The sequence below is a fragment of the Merops nubicus genome, unplaced genomic scaffold, assembly GCF_000691845.1.
Source record: "Merops nubicus isolate BGI_N331 unplaced genomic scaffold, ASM69184v1 scaffold20727, whole genome shotgun sequence".
Lineage (NCBI taxonomy): Eukaryota > Metazoa > Chordata > Aves > Coraciiformes > Meropidae > Merops > Merops nubicus.
In genome coordinates, this window is record NW_008622546.1 from 22,501 (window position 1) to 45,055 (window position 22,555).

Below are 22,555 nucleotides of genomic sequence, written 5' to 3' on the forward strand. Positions count from 1 at the left end.
GTGTGTGGTGGTAGGGGTCTGCAGCATAAACTCGTCCGTAACTGAAAAGAAAAGAAAGTTGAAGATTAATGGCAAAAAAAAAAAATTAAATTGTTAAAAACAGATGTTACCAATATTAACAAAATGGTTTTAATGAAATCTTCCATTCTACCCAAATTCATTACAAGTAAACTCATTTTGCAGTTTCAAAAGCAATATCCTTTGGGAAATGTTAAGTTTACAAATGACAATAAATGTATAATTAGCTTTCCTAGGCTATTAAGATTCAGCACTGGGCTAAGGAGAGGGCTGTAGAACAAGGGCAGGCACTCGTTTTTGAGGAACATGCTTATTGCACATTCTTGGTCTTTCTACAGAAGAGACAGTGTCATCCTAAGCCACGATGCTGCTTGCACAGCTGAAGTCTCAATTTTCAGCACAAGTTCCTGCTACAACCAGGCAAAGAGAGTGAAAATTAGATTTTTTTAAAAAATTATTTAATTATTATTATTAAAATCCTTATAGTTGAAACTACTTCAAAGCTTCTTTACATGTATCCCTGGTCGGTTTGCTGTCCCAGTCCTCCTCTTCACCTTGAAAAGCACAGCTTAGCTCCAGAGCCCGAGTCTGAGTGCAGTTACCATCAGTGACATGGACACGGCAACGAGACACGTTTCACTGACTGTGGCTAACATTCCATTTGATGGCAGGTGTCACATATAACAAAAGCAATCTTAAAGTTACAGTGGTGTCTTGCATAAGACTGCTAATGCAGTAAACAAGCTACATTTTAATCATGCTCTTGATACCTCTCAAAATACAAAATTTTTAGTCTTACATGAACAGTAACCCCAGACTGGTCTCACTCTGTAATTATCTTAGTTTTCAGATACAAATACAAACTTACTTTTTTTCAAAAGAGGACAGTTGTCCTATTTTATTAGCATGTATTTACTCCTCCACAAGTGGAATCTGATTAGCAGATTCCTAGATAATCAGCTGAGGGAAAGCTGAGAAAGGAATGTTTCCATGGCATATGCAATCCTCCACCACCCACTGCTGCGGGTCCTGGGCAGAGAGGCAGAGAAGAGGTCCAAACTGTCTGCAGTAGACAATTCTACCTACCCAGTGACATCTTCAAGGAAGGAGCAGAAATTGCCATAGACAAGATAATCTTTAATTCTCCCTTTCACTGAGCCAACATTCGCAAGAATGGGAGGGATTCATTGCATATGGAAATCACAGTAAACGACCTCCTGGGATAACTGTGCTGTCGAGAGGCAAAAGGGTTCAGCACTGCAAAGGCAGGGACTTTACATAAATGCTTCTCACTCTGACCAAGCCTAAGCTCACAGCTTTGCAGAAGTTATATGCCTTCCCCTTTCCAAGGATATATAAGCATGCATCTTGATGGGAAAAAAAAAAAAATAGAAAAGAAAGTTCAGTAAGTACAAACTTCACAGTGTACATTGGCTGGCACTAGGCATTGTGAATGAGCTATTATTTTCCAGCAAGGCAGGGTGTTGTTGGCCAATAACCTCTTTAAGACATGGTCCTGAACTCAGAAAAAGATATATAAAAGACTTGTATAAAGCATACTAGTTTCTTTTGTGCATCCAATATATTGCTGAGAGAAGAATTAAATTTATATATCAATTCCATTTAAACACTTGGTATCCATGATTACCTATCTTTGGAAACTGTCCAAGGCAGATAAAAAAGAAACCAGGCAGTTCCCACTGAAAAAAAATGGAAGGAAAACCAGCCCACGTCTGCTTGTGTTGGGTGAAAGACACTTGGTGACACTTTTCACTTGGAAAGGAGGCATCAGAGTTCTGTGAGCAGGTTTGAACCTGACCCCATACTCTGGAGCCTGTTTGGTTAGAAGAACTCCCATAAACCTCAGCCTTGGCAACCCTCCACATTAGGATGCAATCGTTACAATATTTAGAGATTTAAAATACTTAGATTTGACAGTAGCCATAACAGAATCTCTTATGTCTTGTTCATCAACACTGAAGTGAAGAAGACATCTAATTTTCCTCTGTATGCCCATTCTTAAACTCTGGGAATCCATTTTAAACATCATTATAATTTTAATTCTCTCAAGCCAAATCTCATTCAAACCATAAGAAAACATCTAGAAAGGGAAAACGATTAATTTAAAGCTAGACTTGTTTCCAGCACTATAAATTTCCCTCATGGCCCTAATAACACGGAGGAGGAATTGCACGTACTATTATTATACACAATTTAATGCCACAACTATTATTTTTTAAAGCAATGGGAATCAGTTTGGTTGTTAGTTGTTTTTTTTTTTTTTCTGATTAACTGGTATTACTGCAATACTGAGCAAGGACTGTAAATTTAGATCTGTAAGAATTAGGTTAGTTTTGGTCTACTGTAAACCATTAAGTAACATTGGGACTTTGTGATTTTTTTGTTTCCACAGCTCTGCTCCATTTCCTGTGGCAGGGCTGCATTTGGACACCACAGGGCATCCCATTCCTGCAGGATCCATGTGCCCCACAAAACTGAAAATCCAATGGCTCACCCATGGCCAGTGATTCAGTGGCCTATGTGCAAAGGCCAACTGCAACAAGCCCCAATACATAGTGCTCAGGCTTCACTAAAGTATTAGTATATTTAACCCAACTACTGAAGTAACTTGCAAATTTCCAACACTGCTGTAATAAAACAAGTTGCTAATAGCATTATATCAATATTTTATAGAGATCTGGACAACTGAAAAAAAGAAAATGGATAAACAAACACATTAAGCAATTCCAAAAGAATGAAAAAAAAAAAAAATCACTATTTCCATCCAGTATTTACTTCTGAGTACATTTTTGTTACTCTTTTGCCAAAGGATTAATAACTTATTGTCAGTGCTTTACATTACTTTTTCTTACCCTCCTGTGTAAACCATGTTTCTTCCTTAAAATTCAAAGAGTGAAGTAATCCTAACATGAGAGTTGTGACCTAAGTTAATCCTGGCTCATTAAAAAGAATTATTTATATTATTATAGTGCTGAAGTTTGTACTGTAATATTAACATAATGATATTTCAGAATTAGTAATGCTTATATTCTTGTTAAAATATGAGAGACTTTTTCTTTTCTTTTACAGGATATTGAAATTCCACTTAAACAATTGTGTGCAATGTAAAAAAATGTAAAAAGCATTCTTCCAAATCTCCTGTAAAAGAAAATGAAGCATATACAATTAAGTTGCAAAATTCTAATTCTTGCACCCTCCTAAATACAACTGACATTTGTAAGCACAAACATGGAAGAACATATTTCCAAACCAGAGAGAATACATGCTCAGATATTATCTGGGAAAAAAAATTGCATTGAATTTCCTCTGTGATGAATGGTCTTTTTTTTTTTCTCCTCAGGGTGACCTCTACCTTCAGAATATGATGGTTTTATTATGATTAATAAATTTCATTTCCACAGAGGAAAGGAACAGTGTCAGCTTAAACTTAAAGCAAGTGGGTTTCTTTTTAAATGCTAATTTTTAAACACGCCCTTGCATGACACCAAATTTAGAAGCTCAGAAGGTTAGCAGAATAGATTCTGATTTCCACACTGAAAATAGTAAGAAGGATTTAAACTGTATTGTCACACTGAAAATCAATAAGCTAGTTCAGTCACACAGTCATTGGTTCATTTATTCACTATTATGCCAGCATGCTTATTTCTCATTAAAATTAGTGGCATTTAAATGCTTTGTGATAATTTACATGGGAAATAATCATTCTAGGTAAGCAATTTACTAAAATTTAGGACATGCAAATGGCAAATTATTTTGAATAAATTAATAGTCAATGTTAATAACAGTCAATTTTGCAGAATATTAAATCGATGTATCAAAACCAAGACATGCAGTCACAATTTCTTGTCTGATGAACAATTTTGATGCATCACTAATTAGAAAAAGGTAAGTTCCACTATTTTTCTGTGTATCTGGAACAAGTATTCAAGACATAGCAGGGAAAAAAAAACAGATTTTTTTAGCATTTTGTTACAATACTGACACTAATTCTTAAATATCTGGACCACCAAGTTACTGGGAAATAAATAAGAAACAAACAAACAAACAAACAAGACAGTGTAGCCATGCTAACATCTGTAAATGTAGTTGTAAAGTATCCACCAAAAGCTCAAGTACATGGTATGTTCTCCTCTCCTCATGCTATATCTCAATTTTTTCAATCTTTTTCAGCACAGGGTTTTAAACTGCTAAAATACTACATAAAAGGATAATTTTTTTCCCACTGCATAAATAAAAGATAATTTAAAATGGTAATTGATTGTGAGATTTATTTTATTAGGGCCTTTGAAATTGAATCTCTCTCTTCAAATCATCAGTAGTAGGTATTGCTGAAGTCTCTAAAAATAGTGCAAGTACATGCCTTTCCAATTGCAATTAGGTTTGTAAGTTCACTGGTACAATGGTTATGTTTCCATATGCATCTAGCACAGACAGCAGAGCTCTGATACTGGTGACACTTAGAAGTTCCTTCATAACATACTTATTATAGGGTTTAATAACTTCACAGTATAATATATGAACCAAGTTAACACATTTTCCTCAAGTGATTTGAGAACTACAGAAGGAGAATTCGAAACACAATTTTATTTTGTAGGAATTTGATGGAGATATTTTTCTGATAATTATCATTTCTTCCCATTTCATTTAAAGTCTGCATATTGCTAGAAGAACTTTAGAAAATTACGGATCTGTTTAAGGACTATAAAAAGATAAATTAAAAATCTGGTACTACCTCAGCTAAATCGAACTGATCTAATCCCCTGTTACTTGCCATATTACAAGCAAAGTGCATATAATGCTGGAAAGCTCATATTTCTAAATTTTCCACAATATTATCCATGATTTACCAGCTTTGATTATAATTGAACAATCAAGTAGTACAATTGCATCTTCTTCAGACCTATGTGTGTTGAATCTTCAACCAGACTAACCTTAAGTTACTGAAATTCTCGTACTGACAATTAATGAATTTCACAAAAAAAGCAACTGAACGAGTGAGACTTGGCTAAGTACAAGAAAGTTCAGTGCAGAATGCTTTGGTCCTGCCCTGCTAGTTCACCCAGGAATCAGGCATTCGTGTGGGATGTGCCTCTTGCTGGTGGCATGGAAAGGGCACTCCACTTGTCTCCTCTGTCAGACCCAAATGCTGAATTGCAGTAAAAGTTGAGACAAAGATGTGAGGATTTTAGTAAAGAATCAAAAGGAATACATGGAAAGCAAGGGTTACCTGGCCTTATCCAGAGGAATGATTCCAGAAACTAACATCTTGCTCATTGTCTTGGTCACATAACTATGATGATACCAAGATGAATGTCATGAGAACAGAGCTCCTTTGTATGCACACCACGTGCTGAGCACCTCAATGGGTCAACACTGCAGCAGTGGTAGCTCTTACAGTTCTTTACTACAGTAGGATGATATCTGCTCATGGTGTGCAAAGCATGTGCAACCAATCGATTTATTTCATTTTGGATATAAACTCCAGGCAACTTTAGCATTTCAACCACCTGAATGAGCAAGTCTCTCCATAAGGCAATAAGGGGGATGTATCTTAGAAGGCAACAAGGAAAGACATCTAGCCTAAGCTTTTACTTAGAATAAGTTTTTACTAGAATGTTCTAGGCAAAGTTTTAAATCATAATGTCAAAAAGTAAGATCATTCTACAGAGGAAGATCATAAAATAGTTTGTTGCATTTCATCTTCCATGAGTGATAATGCTTCACAGATTTGTGATGTGGGGCAGAAAAAGAATTAGGAAGGTGTAGCACAGAGAGACAGAGCAGTGAAGGGAGGTATGCTGCAGTGCTGCACTCCTGTACACCTTGAAAGCCATGAAGAATTTCCTATTAGTACACTATTAACATCCCTAGGTTTTCATAGAGATGAAGAAACATGACCACAGTCTACCACAGGGATAGTGCGACAAGGAAATATTTCTATGAAGAGATCTTCATTGACAAAATGTTAAAAGAAATGTTATTTTTTTCCTGCAGGTTGGAACAAGAAGAATCTTGAGAAGCCTATTGAGAATTCTCTATATGCAGAGATTAATTTAAAATTCTTGACTGTTTACTTATGTCACATGTGAATTTGGCTGGTTAAGTTTCTTGCTAATTGATGGGCAAGTTTCGCAGAAATTTTGGTCATTGATGCTCAGACCTTTCTTTACTTTTTATTTCTGTGTGCCAACCTTTAGCTTCTTCTGAAGTCTGTTAGGTATTTACAGACATTCAGCACTGAGCTGCCACCTTGTTAAACATTTAAATAAAAAAGTTTGATATTGTTTAATTTGCAGAAATATAGAATTTCAACAAACATCAGCCCAGGTGACTTTCCTTCTGAGCTGATGCTGAATAACTTAAAAAAAGCCACTGGGGAAACTAAGGCTTGCAATCAGGTGGCACCTCAAACCAGCTGTACTACAATGAAAACTAAATATTTCTTTGACTGGTATTTTGCTAATACTGTTATATTTTGGGGCAATAAGCTGCAAATAAATTCTTATCTAGTTTAATAATAATTACACTGTGTACTTTGTTTAATAAATTTTAAAGCAGTCTTTTGCACTTGTGTGTAAAGTTCTGTAATCATTTTCTGTTTAATATTTTAAATGTATTGTGCTAATCTCAAGATATTAAAACTGAATCCTTGTCTAACATACTTATATGTAACACCATGCATACGTGCACACAGACAATCCACCTTTCATGTGTCCTATTTTCAGTCTACCAGCAAAAAAATTCTGGTTCCTTCATTAAAAAACAGTATAGAAGATGCACACATGCTTACACGCACTTGTTGAGGGCAAACACAGATTATTCACTATTTCTGTTATCAAAGGAGCTTCACATTGCAAATCCTCCATTTACAAATCACAGAACCTCAGCTTTACTTAATCTTGTCATGTTGTCACATTTGACTAGCCAAGCGAACTGACCTAGAACTGCAAGCACCGGGAAGGCAAGCTGTCAAAGAGATAATGACAAAGATGCCAAAAAGGGCTGCCAGTGTTTTCACTGGGTGAGAAAAAGGAATTAATCAAACTTCAGGAAAGAAGAACAGAGAATAATCGAAGTGTTTACTGATTTTTATCAACTGATCCAATAGCTGAACATCTTTACCGCAAAACCACCCAAAGCAGTAAAAGCTGTAACAAGTGCAGTTCTATATAAGCAACTATATACAGCAGCAGTAAAGGCAAGTTGAAACTGCCAACATAAAGGACACATGAATTTATAGAAGAGGTTTAATACTGTGCATTAGTACAACATTTCCTAGTCTTTCCAGAGCAAAAAATTCAGTGTGTGCTATCTTTCAGAGGGAAAGTAGTACAGCCTTAAATAAATACTAGCAGAAAGAGCTTACAGATTCTCCTTCATCTTCATGTTTTATTTTATCTGATTAGTGGAAAAGCATAATGTAATAATAAAAGCATCTCATAGAAAATGGTTATTTTCCCAGTCAGATTGCTTTATGAAATGAAGTCAAACCCACAGGCAGCAGTACTGAAAGGGAGAAGCCTCTCACAGCTGAACGTGTCTCCACAGCAATTCAAAAACGCTGAAGGAAATACTTCTGAAACTGCATTCTTCCAAAGCAGTTTGGGTTATATACAATTCTCAGAAATTCCTTTAAGAATGTATAATCTGATCAATATCTCCTACCAGACATAAGAATAAGTCAATGAGATGTATGCAAGCATGTATGACAAAATTTTGACCAGCTACAATTAGTTACGTAGCGAAGCAGAGGAATACCACAACAGGCATCTTAACCCTTCCAAGCATTTTGTAAAATATTAATTTGTTTTAAAATAAGCATATCCATATTTGTTATTGTTTCCTGAATTAAATTTGTGTTAGTGTTGACAGGTTAATGACAGTATACAGGGAAACTGCAATAACTTGAGCAATTGCATTGGTTAAAAAATGCCAATAATCTCTTCAAACTATTGCAGTAGTACAAACTCCTATATTTGCTTCTTTAAGCTGCCTGCTCTTATGAAACATTTTCCCTAGAGATATAAAATTAAACCTTTCAGAACGTTTAATCTATTTTGGAGACCATATCTTTCTCCAAATGGAGGTCAATAACTTAATCTAAGACTGTCAACTTCTAAAGCTTTATAATGCATTTCGTTTGCACACTAACACACACACACACAATTCCACCTCCTGGGGATGATTCTGCTCAAATATGTAAATTAATACAGTCACAATTGGACAGATGTTATATCCACTTCCACCACACTTCATTCCAAATTCAGGTTTATATATACACTTGCCTCTCTGTTATTTCAAAATCATAAACTGCATATACACTTGGGAGAAAAATAATACCAGGCATGCAACCGCACTGGATTTTTCTGTTTGTTTATTTGTAGATGGAAGTTGGATAAGAGTTAAAAATTGGAGGAAGGAAGAAAAAGTGATATAAATATAGAATAATAATCCTGCCCTGGTTTACAAAAATCACAAATTGTAAAATGCAGGTACATTCTAGAAAGCACTTGGAAAAGACACTACAAAAGATTTTTTTTTTTTTTTACAGTATGAATTTACAAATCCTACAAAACCTAAAAGAAAAAAAAAATATATTGAGCGCTGATTTGAAAAATTCATTAAAAATGTTAAAGTTTCAAGATGAACTATGTTTTGTTACCACCATGTATATAAACCATTAATTTATTCTGGACCTCATTCTGACTTATTAGGGTAAGATGCCCATTGCCCCCCTCAGCCAGGAACCTCAGGATTAATTTTCCTCTAACGTACCCATTGTCAAAGATTTGCTAGAGAAAAATCTTCAGGCGTCCTTCTTAAAATTCCATCATCAAACTGATAGGACAAACTCTGTTCTAGTTCAGGTCTATTTGCACACTCTTTAATCATGCCTGCCAGAGAAGATCTATCCCAGAAGCACAGAACTTCTCTTCTGAAGAGTAATTATTTTTAGCCTCAGAATGCACTGGATGCAATCAAGAGTGAAATATTTTAAAATTTCCCATGGAAGGATCCCTCTGTCAGATCCTTGAACAGGTTTCCTTCATACAATGTGCATGGAAGAACAGATACACACACATAAATACAAATGTGTGTGTATAGACACACTATCCGTTCATTAGCACATTTATTTATTCAAGATTACTTTATTCCCAAATGAAAAAAAAAAAATAAATCATGTGGCTAAGAGTTAAGTATCCTCTGGAAGGAATGATGAAGCACTAGGAGAAGAAGAGTGAATATTACGAGCAGAATCACCCAAGATTTCCCACTTCCATTTGATGATAAAATTCCAACCAAATGTTCACTTATATTATTATTTGAAATCTGCAAACACGCACATTCTTTACAAGGAAACAATACAAACATCCATATACTCACATTTCAAACACTGAGCATATTAGCAGTATCTTCACTTTAGATCAATTTTACAAACACAGTTGAATGACCGTAATTGACTTTAGGAGCACCAAAACATGCGCTATAAAACCACACTGAAAGTGCTTTGCATGCATCTGGAAAACCACAGGAAGGTTAACTTTGTTTCTAAAAGTTTGTGTATCTCTATATACTCCATGTACTAAAACACAAATCATCATATTATAAATTAGTTTAAGTCAGTTTACAAGTTTGAAAGACTGAATGCAACTTTAGCAACTTGTACCACAGGAATATGGGCCAGAGAATTATTATTATTTTATAAAGCCAAATTCCTTTAAATTCTGTTACTAAAACAGGTGTGCAAGAAACAGAAGTTAGAGGCTTTCCTTAGCTTTCTCCTTCAGACCATATTACAAAAAAAGCTACCTACAGTCAGCTATAATAGCTATACGTTTATCATACTGCCCAAACTATACCTAACAAAAACACCTTACTGTTGAATCAATTCAACAGAGATAATCAACTGGTAAACTGAAAAGCTTTTAAAAATATACACGGAGATGCATTTTATACAAAGTAAAGAGTTGACTGAATTTACTGATAAATAAAAGTGCTATATTTTTGACTGGACCGAAGTAGTGATATATGGAATACATACGACATAGTCCTGGACACTTAAATTGTGCATGAATTGAGTGGAAAAAAATGTCTTTATAAGAGAAATAATTATTGCTTGGACGGGTTCACTCTGCCAAACAAGAAATTGTTTTCAGGACAAGAAAAATATTAAAGACCTCATGTCTATCTCAAGAATTCCAAATTAAGCAATCGATGAAAAAAATATATTTATTCTTACTTAGCAAGGCCTAGATTTATAAATTAGTAGCCTCCCTACTACAGCTCAGTCTAATGCGGAGCTGAGCAAGAAGCACAAGTAAGATAATGAAAGCCAAAATCAAAGTCAATCGAGATCAAGAAGGTGTTAAATTTGGCTTCTGAAATGTATTCTCTTAAGGATTCAGCACTTTGCAAAATCTATTCTATATCAGGTTTTATTACAGAAGAACTTTTCAGATTACCACCAAAAATGCTATGGCCAGCATACAGATTATGACAATTTTAACATACTTTGGCTTTAGCTATGAACTTCTTTTCCATAAATAAATGCTCTTTACTTGTGTATATATAGGTCAGTATGGCATAAACAGAAAACTCTTCACCTTTCACTTGTTTCTGCTAATATAAAACTCTGGAAATAAACACTTCTTTATACCAACATCTTGTGGCACACTATGTACCCTTTCATCCCTCAGTACTGGCAGCTTCTATCAAGTCAGTCATTTTTTTTGCATAATATTATTGGCATAATATGTCCCAGCACTGTTACTATTTACTTTAGCTTTTGGTTTCTTATGTACTGACATAATACCATCCTTACCTGAATTAAGACTAAGATTGTTCAAACTCTATTGCTTAAAAGAGAGAAAAATCCCTTGACATATTGAATATATTTATAAATTACCATCACTTTTTAAAAACATTGTTCATTCTTCTGTACACATGGCTTACAACACGATAGCATATTAGCAAAGTAGCTAAGACTTTTTTTACTTACTAGAGAGCGATCCTCTGTAGACCCAGACCCTCTCTCCCACTATCTTATCCATAGGATAGACTTTGTGAGTGCTTTAGGGTCTGCAGTACCCTTGTGGGCAATATTTGCCCCCAAAGAGTCGGAAAGAAAATTGTTCAATCTATAGCACTTACAATGTCCTACATACATCTAAGCTTTCATTAGTTCTGTTTGTTGGCTTTTTGAGAGTCACAGTCTTGACTGTGCTGCAGAGTAAGTCTTTATTAGAAGGTTTAACATAGCCTTACTTACTAGGCCATATGATACGTAAACTGGAAATAAAACACCAAAAGTCAGCAAAATAACCTAATGTCTTTTGTATGGCAGAACCTATAGGCTGAAATTATAAATTAATTAAACTATTCCAAAGATTTACACTATGGACTTTCCTGTGCTTTCTCTTACGATTAAATGCAGCATGTGAAAAAGGATATTGAGACCTGGATGGATGCATCAAGAAGTATCAATGATTGTTACCTGCAGAGGTGTTACAAGAAATTTCATCTGCTGCAACGAAGACGAATTGATTTCTGCAAGAGAAGATAAAATTCACAATACTGCTTGCTGACTGGGAAATGTGCTAGCTGCCAATTGACTTGATGTTTACAGATGGGGTAGGGTAAGGGTGCTTAATTTCAATGAATGTAGCAAGAAAAAGTGTTGAGGTATTTGAGTACTACAGAGTTTATAAGGATCATGAGGTAGACATGCTGGGATCTTTTAAATGAAATAATGGTGACATTCAGATATGGACTATGTACAAACTCTTGCATTGGAAGCTTCATGTTTAGTGTTACAGATATGTCAATATGTTTATGAAGGCTAATAAAAATAAAACAATATTTATATAGATATTAAAGGGCACTACTGCAAAATATGTAAAAAGCGTTTCTTGAAAAAAAATAATTGCCATTTACTTTGTGCATCTGAAAGAAGGATATTGAAAGTAAAGTATTTTGCTTTTCATGTCTAATATGATTATGATCAGAAAATTAAATTTCTGCTATTAATTTAAAAAAATGACACAGTATATTCTCATATACTGTCATCCAAATACATAGACAAGTCTTTTGCAGAATCTTAGGAGAATAAACTAGATATATGAGTAATTTAATAAAAACCTTCTCTTGCAAAATTCTTTTTTTTTTTTTTTTAATCAAGTAACACAAAAAGAAAAGTGCTAAATACACTAATATTTGAAAATGCAGAAAACTTCATTACGGCACAAATCCTGATTTGTCCTTTCCAAAGTCAAAGAAAACAGGATTTGGTTTAGTGGAAAACTTTTTTAAGGATTAACATCAAATGATGCCTTTATATGCATATACACAGCCTCCTCGGATTATTTTTCTGTTGTGCAGGATTAATAAAGAACCTGGGTGAAGTTTTAACACTTGGGTGCTGGTTTACTCTAAATAGCATTTAGCGCCTCGAGCCTGCACTGCCAGGCACAGTGAAAAAGGGAGTTTTCATGTTTTGCACAGCTTTAATGCAAGAGTCTACCAGACAGGAGCCAGGAGGGACTAGCTCTAGCTTGCACTGAGGATCACCTGGAAAACTTAGTTCTGCAGGATGACAAAAGCTCTGTCAAGCATTAAGTGCTCTGAAGTTCCTATTGAAAACTCCTCAGTTCAGGAGCCAACACTCTTAGGGGTAACAGAACCTTGAAGAGTTAGATCTCTAAGACAACAAAATCTATTTCTATTCACTTCCAACGTATTACAGATCTGAAATTCTCATTTAGAAATCTGTGAACCTTGTTCCTTAGAAGTTCACATTTTAGGAAAAAAAACAAAGGATCTGTAATCCATACCACAGGGACAGGGCTGATTAAGATCAAAAGCAGGATCTGATCATTGCCTCTGCCCTATCTCAGAGATACTAACACCTGCTTTGTAGTATGAATTAGCTTAGTGATCAAAACATATATTCTCTTATTTTCCATTTGATGTAGATTGGTAGTTTTGCTCTTTGCCATCTGCAGCAATTCCACAAGCTAATGAGATCTACCTTTCATGTAATACTAAAGAGATGAATGTAAAAAAAAAAGGGAGGATAAATTTAACATTATAAACAGAGCTCCCCCGTATTTCATAGGTAGTATAATTTGGCAATTGTATTTACTACTATCACCTCTTTTATTATGACCTATTTTGACAATTATATAGAAAGAAACAGGTAGATGTTTGTCTAAAAGGGATTCAGCCAGTAGCAATGCAGATTTACTAGCTACTGTTTAAGACAAAATCCTTCTGACTCATTTCTGTGAAGTTCTTAAACTGCCCTCTCATCTAAACTATGAGACCACTTTTTCTTAAAAACTGCCTCTGAAATGGATAGCTGAGAAATTACTTTTATTTATCTTCATCCAAAATACGTTATGGAATATTGGGTCATAATTACTCTACGTTCAGATGCCAAAGTACAGAATTATCTGAGAGAATAATATGCTGGTTTAGTTACTTACAGAAAGACCCCAGAACACTAACTGCTATTTGTCTTTTGGACCGACAGATGTTATCAAAACTATTCTGAAATCTTACTTGTTATGACCAACTCTCTATTAATTACTGGTAGAAAATTAATTTTAATAATTTTGACCAAAAATTATACCTATTTAAAAACATTTACCATGAACATTCCTTGTTCTACTGCTTCAGTTTATATAGGGAGATACTATTTGCCCTGTATTTTCTTTTTGAAAAATTAATTTCACAACTCCTTATATCAATTTAAACAGTAAGGAGAAAGTTACATACTGGTCACTATAACAATGAGAAGACTAGATGCTGGAGTTCAATAAGATAGTTCCATTTTTTTATAACTAATTAGGTGTTATTTGTAAGAATGACAAGAAAATGTTTAGCACTTCCATAGCTTTAATGTTTTACTAGTGGCAGGTTTTTATTTATTTAAATTCTATACTGTTGTTTACACAGACCTAGGAGAAGAACCAATATCAGGAAGTTCCCTATACACTTATATCACACCTCATGCTCAGAGCAAGGATTATTCCTTAGTGTGGACAACCCTTGAGTTTGTAGGAGGAGTCAAGCTGACACTGTGGTGCCTCATTCTATCTGTCTTAAAATACATGAAAAGCAGACCTGGTAAAGAGCAGCTAACAACTCAATCCTTTCCAAATGGAGAGTTGTTCCCCTTAAATTCCCATTTTATGCGTTAACTGTATTGAACATACAAGGTTTCAACTCACAGGTAAGGTATGGGGAAAATTCATGAGGCATTTTAGGTTGTATTAATGTTCCTCATTACTACTACACTTTTTATTGATTTAAAAAGGTACCAGAAATGTTAGAAACTTCATTATGAATTAAGTCCTGCTTTATTATTAAGATACAGAATTACTTCCATAATTTGTGTGTTAACAGTGGAAGCACAGAAGAAAATTTTTACTGTTGGTTGTTTTATACTTCAGCCATAAAAGAACACACATTTCAAATCCAGAGATTTTTTTTTTCTGTATATAAAATTGCAAAATCTCTTCCTGGTTGTAAGGGAGATAAACAGAAAAACAAATTGAAAGAGTGACACGACATATACATTGATGTGAATGTACAGTTGTATGTGTTCAACTTGCCAGACACTAACACCTGGACCAGCTAAGTGCTGAAGTGGCATCCCCTGACAGCCTGAACTTTCTGATGGAAACCCAGAGAGTGCAGGTCATGAAGAGGTCCTCTGGGGACTCCGAATGGCTGTTTCATCTGAGCAGCTATTTCCCAAGGGCAAACACTTCTGCATACTACGACGTGTCTCAAGCCTATACACCTATTTCTTATTTCTTCTAGTAAATTGAAAACTAGCATATATTTTTACCACTATGGTAAAAAAGATATTTTTTTAAATGGAAAAAAAAACCCTCAACATCTAAACACTTGATGTATTTTCTGAATTCAGACAGAAACAGAACGGGAGAACAAAAAAAGTAATACTAAGTGATTTAGATGCTCTTTCTTACTTTGGGGTAGTTACTGACTTTGCATTGCCCCAATTTTCAAAAGGTTCAAGTATGTTCTAATTTTCTTTGCACAGTTCCCCACAGACTCCTAACAAACATATTCCCCAAAGGCCCCAGATCTGACATAAACCTTCCTACCAGATTTAGCACCTGCTATTTCTATCCTGCAGGTCCTTTGCATAGCAAATACTGCACTTTTTATTACAGGACACCTTTTATTTCAAGATTCTTGTCTAGCAACACTAGGGGTTATGCCCTCACGAATGACTTTCAGTCATTATCAAACTAAGGATTTGCATTTAGACAGGAACGAGGCTTGCACTATAAAACCAAATATTGTTTGAAGGTTTTTGGGATGGCAGGAGTTGGACAGGAAAAGTCCAGCTGTTAGAATCAAAACCATACTCTGCATCAAACTTCAAAGAGCATAACAAAATACTTTCAGATTCAGCTTTATCACTTGACTAACAGTACTCTGTTCTAAATTAAAGGAGGCTACTGAATTGAAAGACATATATAATAAAGTATTAAATGAAAATATGTAAGTAAGTGAAGAACAGGAATGTAAGTGAAGTTTGACTACAGTTTTTCATTATATACACTATTTAGTGGAAAGTATTACTAATTACAAATTACTTCACTAAATGTGATGTAAATATAGAAATTAGCACTTATGGACTGTCCAATTTTAATTAATTTTTTTTTTAATGCCATAGCCTAATTTCTTCAGCATGTTTATACTACTGCAAATTAATTAAGAGGCCTAAGGTGTTTCATAAATACATTTTGTCAGTATTTTTCCTTACCTAAATGTTGCATTTACCCATTTTTCAAGATGAGCTTTCTTTCACACTCTTGCTTCTTGCAAGTGACTTGAACTGTGCTGAAGCAGTAGAGGACAATCTCCATACATTCATTCTAAAGTATACTCACTTAATACAGAAGCTACATGCAAATCAACACTGAATTTAAACTTAAGGCTATATGTGTTAACTTTAGTAGAAACGTGTCAACAATTTGGAATTACTATGTAGTGGTTTTAGCTTTTCTTTCTACAGAAATCTTTTCTTTAGGCATGTTTAAATTGTCTTGAATTTATTTCTTAGTTGCTTTTAATCTACATATTCTGCGAGTTAGTTCCTGAGAGTTAGTTTCAAGTTTGAAATACCTGACATTCCTATGAGGCTGTTTAGCTTTCATTGTACATGTATTTTACATGCTCCATGAGGAAAAAAGTTAGACTATTAACAGCATTTCTGTTTAATCAACATTCATGAGTTTCCTTCAAAGTTTTCCAAAATTCCCTTAATTTTTCACCATCTTCATTAACACCGATTATCTCAGCTATGGAAATGTCAAATAGAACCCAGCACAGAGAGAGATTGTTTGTGCCATCTTTGATACTATGCTGAACTTTAGACTCCTTCCCATGTAGAAAGTCAGGAGTTTCCCCTCACTGAGAAAACAGAGTGAAAGTTCTCTTAAATACTGGAACTCTGATAATTCAGTTACACAAATATATACAACTTTTATCACATTTTCTAAATCTAAATAGACTTTATTTTAAAGGGCAGTGGCAACAAAGTAGAGTGGAGCTTAGAAAGAGCAGTAACTTTTAACAGAGCTCAGGTGTACAGTACAGACCTAACTGCTGATCCTGCCTGACCCATATATCACTTGGCTACTTTACTATTGGTTGCAGAATTCAGAACCTGAAAGCAGAAGATAGAGAGATTCAGAGAATTGGTCCCAGACACTTTTTGATGACTTAAGGGATTTGACCATCACGAAACACAATTCCAACCCAATTTCAGGATAGCCTTTTACTCTGAGTGCTCCCTCTAAAACTTTCCATATATTTGCCCCACCCTGGGAAAGGACTTGTTTGTCTGTCTAGGTATTCCTAAACAAGTGCTTGCACTGCTACGTATTCCTAAACAATCATCAACCTACTACTGCATTTTCCCTCCTATATTCCTTGGTACCACTATTCTTCAGAGGTACAAATGGACTCACAGCGTTTCTGACACTCACAGGTCACTGTGGGTGTAAGAACCTACATTTGCAGGGCACATAGGACAAATTACTAGGTGTTCTCTGTGTCCTGTCTTCTCTCTAAAAGGCTGGGTGACTGACTTTTCAGCACTATTTTTATGTAACACAAACAAAATTTTGACAAACGTATCATTTCACCCAGCACTCTCGGAGCTCTTTAGTCCCTCCTCTGGGTGACACAGAGCTGCCACAAAACAGAAGCCAGAACACAGGTCAATTGGGGTTTTAAAAACTCAGGACTTCCCTAAAAGTAATCACACTAAACTTTAGGAAATTTAAAATGCAGAAGAAATTATAATCCACTAACATACAGTGACTAAGTTTCATACACCATAATTCTTAGACTTTGCTTACTAATGTCACAAAACTAGTCAGAAAAAATTTTGCTTAACACAGAGGTGCAGCCTCCCGTCCCAAAAGTATAGGAACTGCTGAAAACAGTGCAGAGCCTCAGAACATAATTAAGATGAAGGCAAACACAATACTGAACAGAAGTTACAGTGGGAAGATTTAAACTACATGTTGTCAGTTCATTTTTTCTGGTAGAGACCACCATAGGATTTACAAGTACAGTCAGTATTTAGATTTCATGGATCAGAACTTCAGCCAGTAAAACTGATGCAGCTTAAGTGAAAGAACTGATGTCACTGGAGCTATTTCAAACTCTACTCTCCAAGGATTGGTGCTAAATATATAGTGTAGCAATGATTTCTCTCAGAAGTGTTAATATGTGGTACATCTACACATTTCTCCATTATATTATTTAAGATACTTTAATTTTTTCTTCACACTCAAAACTTTAAACTTTGTTGCTTTTAGGCTTTGTTGCTCTCGTTAGGATTTTAATTTTTTTTTTTCACTATGAATTACAACATAGCTGACAGCGACCTGCTTAAGTAGTTACTGTAATCATCAAGTTTGGATGAAGCTTCAGAGTTTCCCTCTCAATTTTCTGAAGTCTTCCTCAACTCCCTCCTTCTGGCCCAAAATTTAAATATCTAGGCTATCAAAGAATTTTAACTTCTTAATTTTAGTATAATAACTATAATACGAAGGTTGATTTTGCTAATATTGTGCTTTGTATTCCCATTATTTTAAGATCAAAGTACATTATCAAACTCTTCGCATTTGAATCACAACACAAAGACAGCTAAACAACTTTACAGTCACACCTATAAGATACATTAAATGAAGCATCAAAGTTTAAATAGAAAGTAATTCATGTGGTATCAAGCCTCAACAACACCAACAGTAACTTGTTTGACCAGATGCACATTTGGAAATTATGTTTTACTTTTAGACTAATGTCTTCTATGTCAGGTTCTCTTTTTTCTGCAAAATTGCTTGTTCGACCTGACTACTACTAATGATACCAAGACAAAGAAGAAGATGCAGATATCCTGCTCTCACTTAGGTATTCTGCCTTCATTGTCAAAAGAGAATGCATCTCCCACCTCCACCATTCCTGACCATTTCAGTAAATTCTCCTTTCTGGAATTTTGAGGCAGGCTTTGGAAGTGTATGGAGTAAAACCTTGCATCAAAATAAATTAATGTAGCTACTTCTGCAAAAATTACCTCACAGAAAACACCAAAGCCAGCTTGTCCATCTGCCCAGACTCAGCTGCCACTCCAGAAGGTCCAGTGTCATCTCTGCCTGCATGGGAGCTCACGTGCCCTAGAGCCTCTCAAATGGCACCAGATCCCTGTTTCAGGCACCTTAACCAAGCTCTTAATTTACTGCCAGGTAAGTCACCTCTACATCACTTTTTATTTGTGTCTTCTTGGTGTTCAATAGAGGACATTTCAGTGTGATTTAGCCAATTACAAGATGTTTCAAACATAATTCAGACTGCCAAAGACAGCAGGAGAGAGAAAACTGAAGAAATGTCTCTCATTAAATTTTATCCTGTCACTAGTCACACGACTTCTTGAACAGGAATAATTCATTTTAATACCAAAAAGCACTTTTGCAATTGTGATAAGCATACCTTGAAGAAAAAAAAAAAAGGAAAAAAGTCCCTAACTTTTCTGGTTATTAATGGAAATATGCATCCAAAGACTGGTGATGTGCCTCTGTTATTCCATTTACTAAGAGGAAAAAAAAAAAAAAAAAAACACTACAAAATCCTAAAGAGAAAAACAGTCAACAGAAGATGATTTCTCATAATTTGTACTCTTATGTCAGGTTTTCCTCAGCAGATGGACAAGCTTCTTTTTTAGCCCTTCTGTTGAGCTAAATAAATAACCCATGAGAGAGACTCCTTGTAGCTCAGCCTACTATTAACTCTAAAGCACGTTAAGGAAATGAGAAGGTGTCCATCCTGCATAGAGTGCAGGTCTAATTCTTCCACAGCAACACCTTGTGCAGGAACTTCCCCCCTCTCTCCTCCTATTACCCATCAAAGACTACATAACGGAAATTTCTAGCAAATTGGTGCTGTACTTTGCAACTCAGTATGGTTGTTGCAATAAATGTTTGGTTTTGATACACTGCCAAACGTACACTATCTCACATCACAACCAGTGCAGAAATCTGTAGACATTTCACCTACATTTTAAATCTACACATTTTATTTCCTGATTTATTTATTTCTAATGTCAGAGCTATACAAATACATTTAGTTTTAATTTATATTGCCTGCTGTATCAGTGGAATTTTTCCATGTATGATGAATTACATATTATACATAGTATAAATGTATTTATCATTAATAAAATATACACGCTATAAATATGCATATTTATCCATGAGAGGAACACAAATTATTTTTAAGTGGATCTTAACATTTTAAAGTGAAACCTAAAACTAATAGGTGAAATTCTGAACACCACATAAATCAGTAGTTGAATTCATAGTGATCTCAGTATCATAACTGCTCTAAGATTATTTGCCATTTAGTGTGCTTAACAGTCTACACACTTAAACTAAATCCTTTCAAGAAGTAATTCAGTAACTTTACTACAGAAGTGCTCTGTGTCAGCAATATAAACTGCTGTCAATGTGATTCAGGACTGTTAAATTAAAGCTTTTTTTGAAGATTTTATAATTTATATTTGAAAATTTTATTACTACATTCTGGACATATTTTTCACTTTCTTTAGGGCAAACAGTACAGCATTTTGAAGTCAGCCTTTTGTTTAGAATCAGTATTTTATCCAGTAGAATATGTAAAATATTTGTTTTGCTGGGGCATTTACTCTTTATATACATCATATCTTTATAACAACAACTCATTAAACCATAGTTTATATTTGTTTCTGCTTTCATAATTATTATTTTGGTTTATTAGTAACCACCCTTTTATCCACAATTAAGTCTCCTAATATACAGATGTATAATTATAAAACTCTGGCAACGAGAAACAATTCTTTCCATTAAAATAATTTCTAGGTTTGAATTCCTTAATGAATTACTTGACAATTTTTTTTTCCATAACTACACCACCATATATATGACAATCTTGCTTGGATATTTAATAATTCATTCAAGAAACACAAGATGAAGTTTGGGGGCTGGTGCATGTTTGGTTTAAACGAAGACCTTACTTTTTTCTGCAAGTATATGAAACACCCTATAGCAGTTTTCACAGAAAAAAAGTTGTTCTTTAAGATACATGGGTAAACTTTCTACTTCCAAAAAAAATACGCTGTTCTTACAAACTGCATTTTGCCACATGCACGTTCCTAGAGTATTAGAAAATTGACAAGCCCAAAGGTATGTGAAAAAAATTCTATTTAAATACCTTATCAAGTGCTTTAGACTCTTGAGGTGGGAAAGACTACAGGAAAAACAATCAAGAGTGTAAACTGCCTCTTTCTTCCTTAATTTCACCTACATAGTTATTTCAAGTTTGTTCTTCCAATACTTCTGACCTTGCCTAAAACACACTGCAGATTACATGACTAATCCATACAGACTACATTCACCTCATTCCCTATTTTATTAAAACCATTTCTTGCCTTCATCTTCTCACTGACTCTTTCACGATGGCTTTAATTCCTTCCTGCTTTTAAAGCACTCATGGTGGAAGCACTCAGGTTGACAATACTTATGGCACGGCCTCTTTGTGGTCTATCAAGTCAATGATCTGAAAACTAAAAAGTGTATAATGAGACACTGACATGTCCAGAGGAACTGTTATGGTCTATCATGTCACAGGCATTGACGCAATAGACTGTAACAGTTTTGGTCTGTTGGATTAGGAATCAATGTTTTAGTAGCTCCCTAACTCCATATTTATCCAGTCTGTTGAATACAACACAGAAATGTTGAAAGTCACAATTTCTTTCAGTACCCTCTAAGAGTGAAGAAGCCAGTATGAACTATTAAAGAGATAATTCCTTCTTTAAAAATGTTAACCAATCCTTTTTTCCCCTCTCTTCTCAGAGGAAAAGCATGCATGAAAGCCCATGAAATGAATATAATCACATTTATTTACTATGAATTTTTATTTCAAGTAAGAAACTCCCAAGTTAAACTCATGCTATATAAGTTCATGTAGGCTATATGTGTTACAAGAAAGCAAGCAAGTATATTGAAGTTGATATGCAAATGTCAGAATAGGTGCATTGGTGGTTGGTTGGTTTGTTTGTAAATGATAAGCATTTAACAGCTCCTACTATGTTCAGGAAGAAACTGGCAGCAAAAGTGCACAGGGTCGATAAACTTGGAGTGCTTTAAGGAAGTCAGGTATGGAAATTGAGGGGCTTTAATTAGCTACCTTCTCTCTCAAATATTTCTTCAAGGTTTCCAGCATGGATGTCAAACCAGATTTTACAGCAATAGCCAAACCTTTCCTTGTCTGTAGGGCTTCTTAAAATATCCCTTGACATTACACTGAAGGAGAAGGGAAATTACAGGAAAGAGAAGAAGGATATGAAGAATACAACCTCTGGCATGGTAAAAACATCAAAATTGGGGTTTATCACCATCCTGGACCAGGAACCCTAAGCTTTTCCACTACCGTATTACCTCAGATTTGAGCTAGTGGAGTAGTTTAAGCAGTTATATGGACATTACATGAATAGTGATATTACACCCAGGTGAATCAAGTCTTCAAAATATCACAAAACATGTTCATTCTACCAAATGTTAGAGGAATGTATTAAAACATAAAAGTAGCTTTCCAGCTACTTGCTAGGAGATTATATCTTTATGAAACTGAGTTGTTTGCCACCTTTTCCTACATTAATATGACTGTATCTCCCCCAAAAAGCATTCTATCTACCATATTTTAGAAGGAACCACATTTAAATCATTAGAAAGTACTCTGTGCAATACATTTTTATTTCAGGAAATTCCTATCAAATTGTTCCACATGAAAAGCCCTATTCATAGACTTCTTAAACTTTCTTCTTTTTCTTACTACGTTCTCTTTATTCATAATCACCCACTTTTACTTTCGAATCCCTTCACTAAAAGGTATTGTTATGGCTATTAACATGATTCATATACTCCAGTCA

The 22,555-nt window shown here is 34.9% G+C and overlaps 1 protein-coding gene across 1 annotated transcript in view; it reads right to left on the minus strand.

Annotated features, from left to right (window-relative positions):
• The window catches only part of LOC103777288 (RNA binding protein fox-1 homolog 1-like), a 61,951-nt gene that overhangs the window by 3,998 nt on the left and 35,398 nt on the right, over positions 1 to 22,555 (minus strand). Inside the window, exons 5-6 of the mRNA XM_008944835.1 lie at positions 11,534 to 11,586; positions 1 to 41 (exon numbers count right to left, since the gene is read on the minus strand). The exon at positions 1 to 41 is cut by the window's left edge and continues 35 nt beyond it. Coding sequence (XP_008943083.1) covers positions 1 to 41; positions 11,534 to 11,586 — 94 coding nt within the window. The remainder of the gene's footprint in view (positions 42 to 11,533; positions 11,587 to 22,555) is intronic.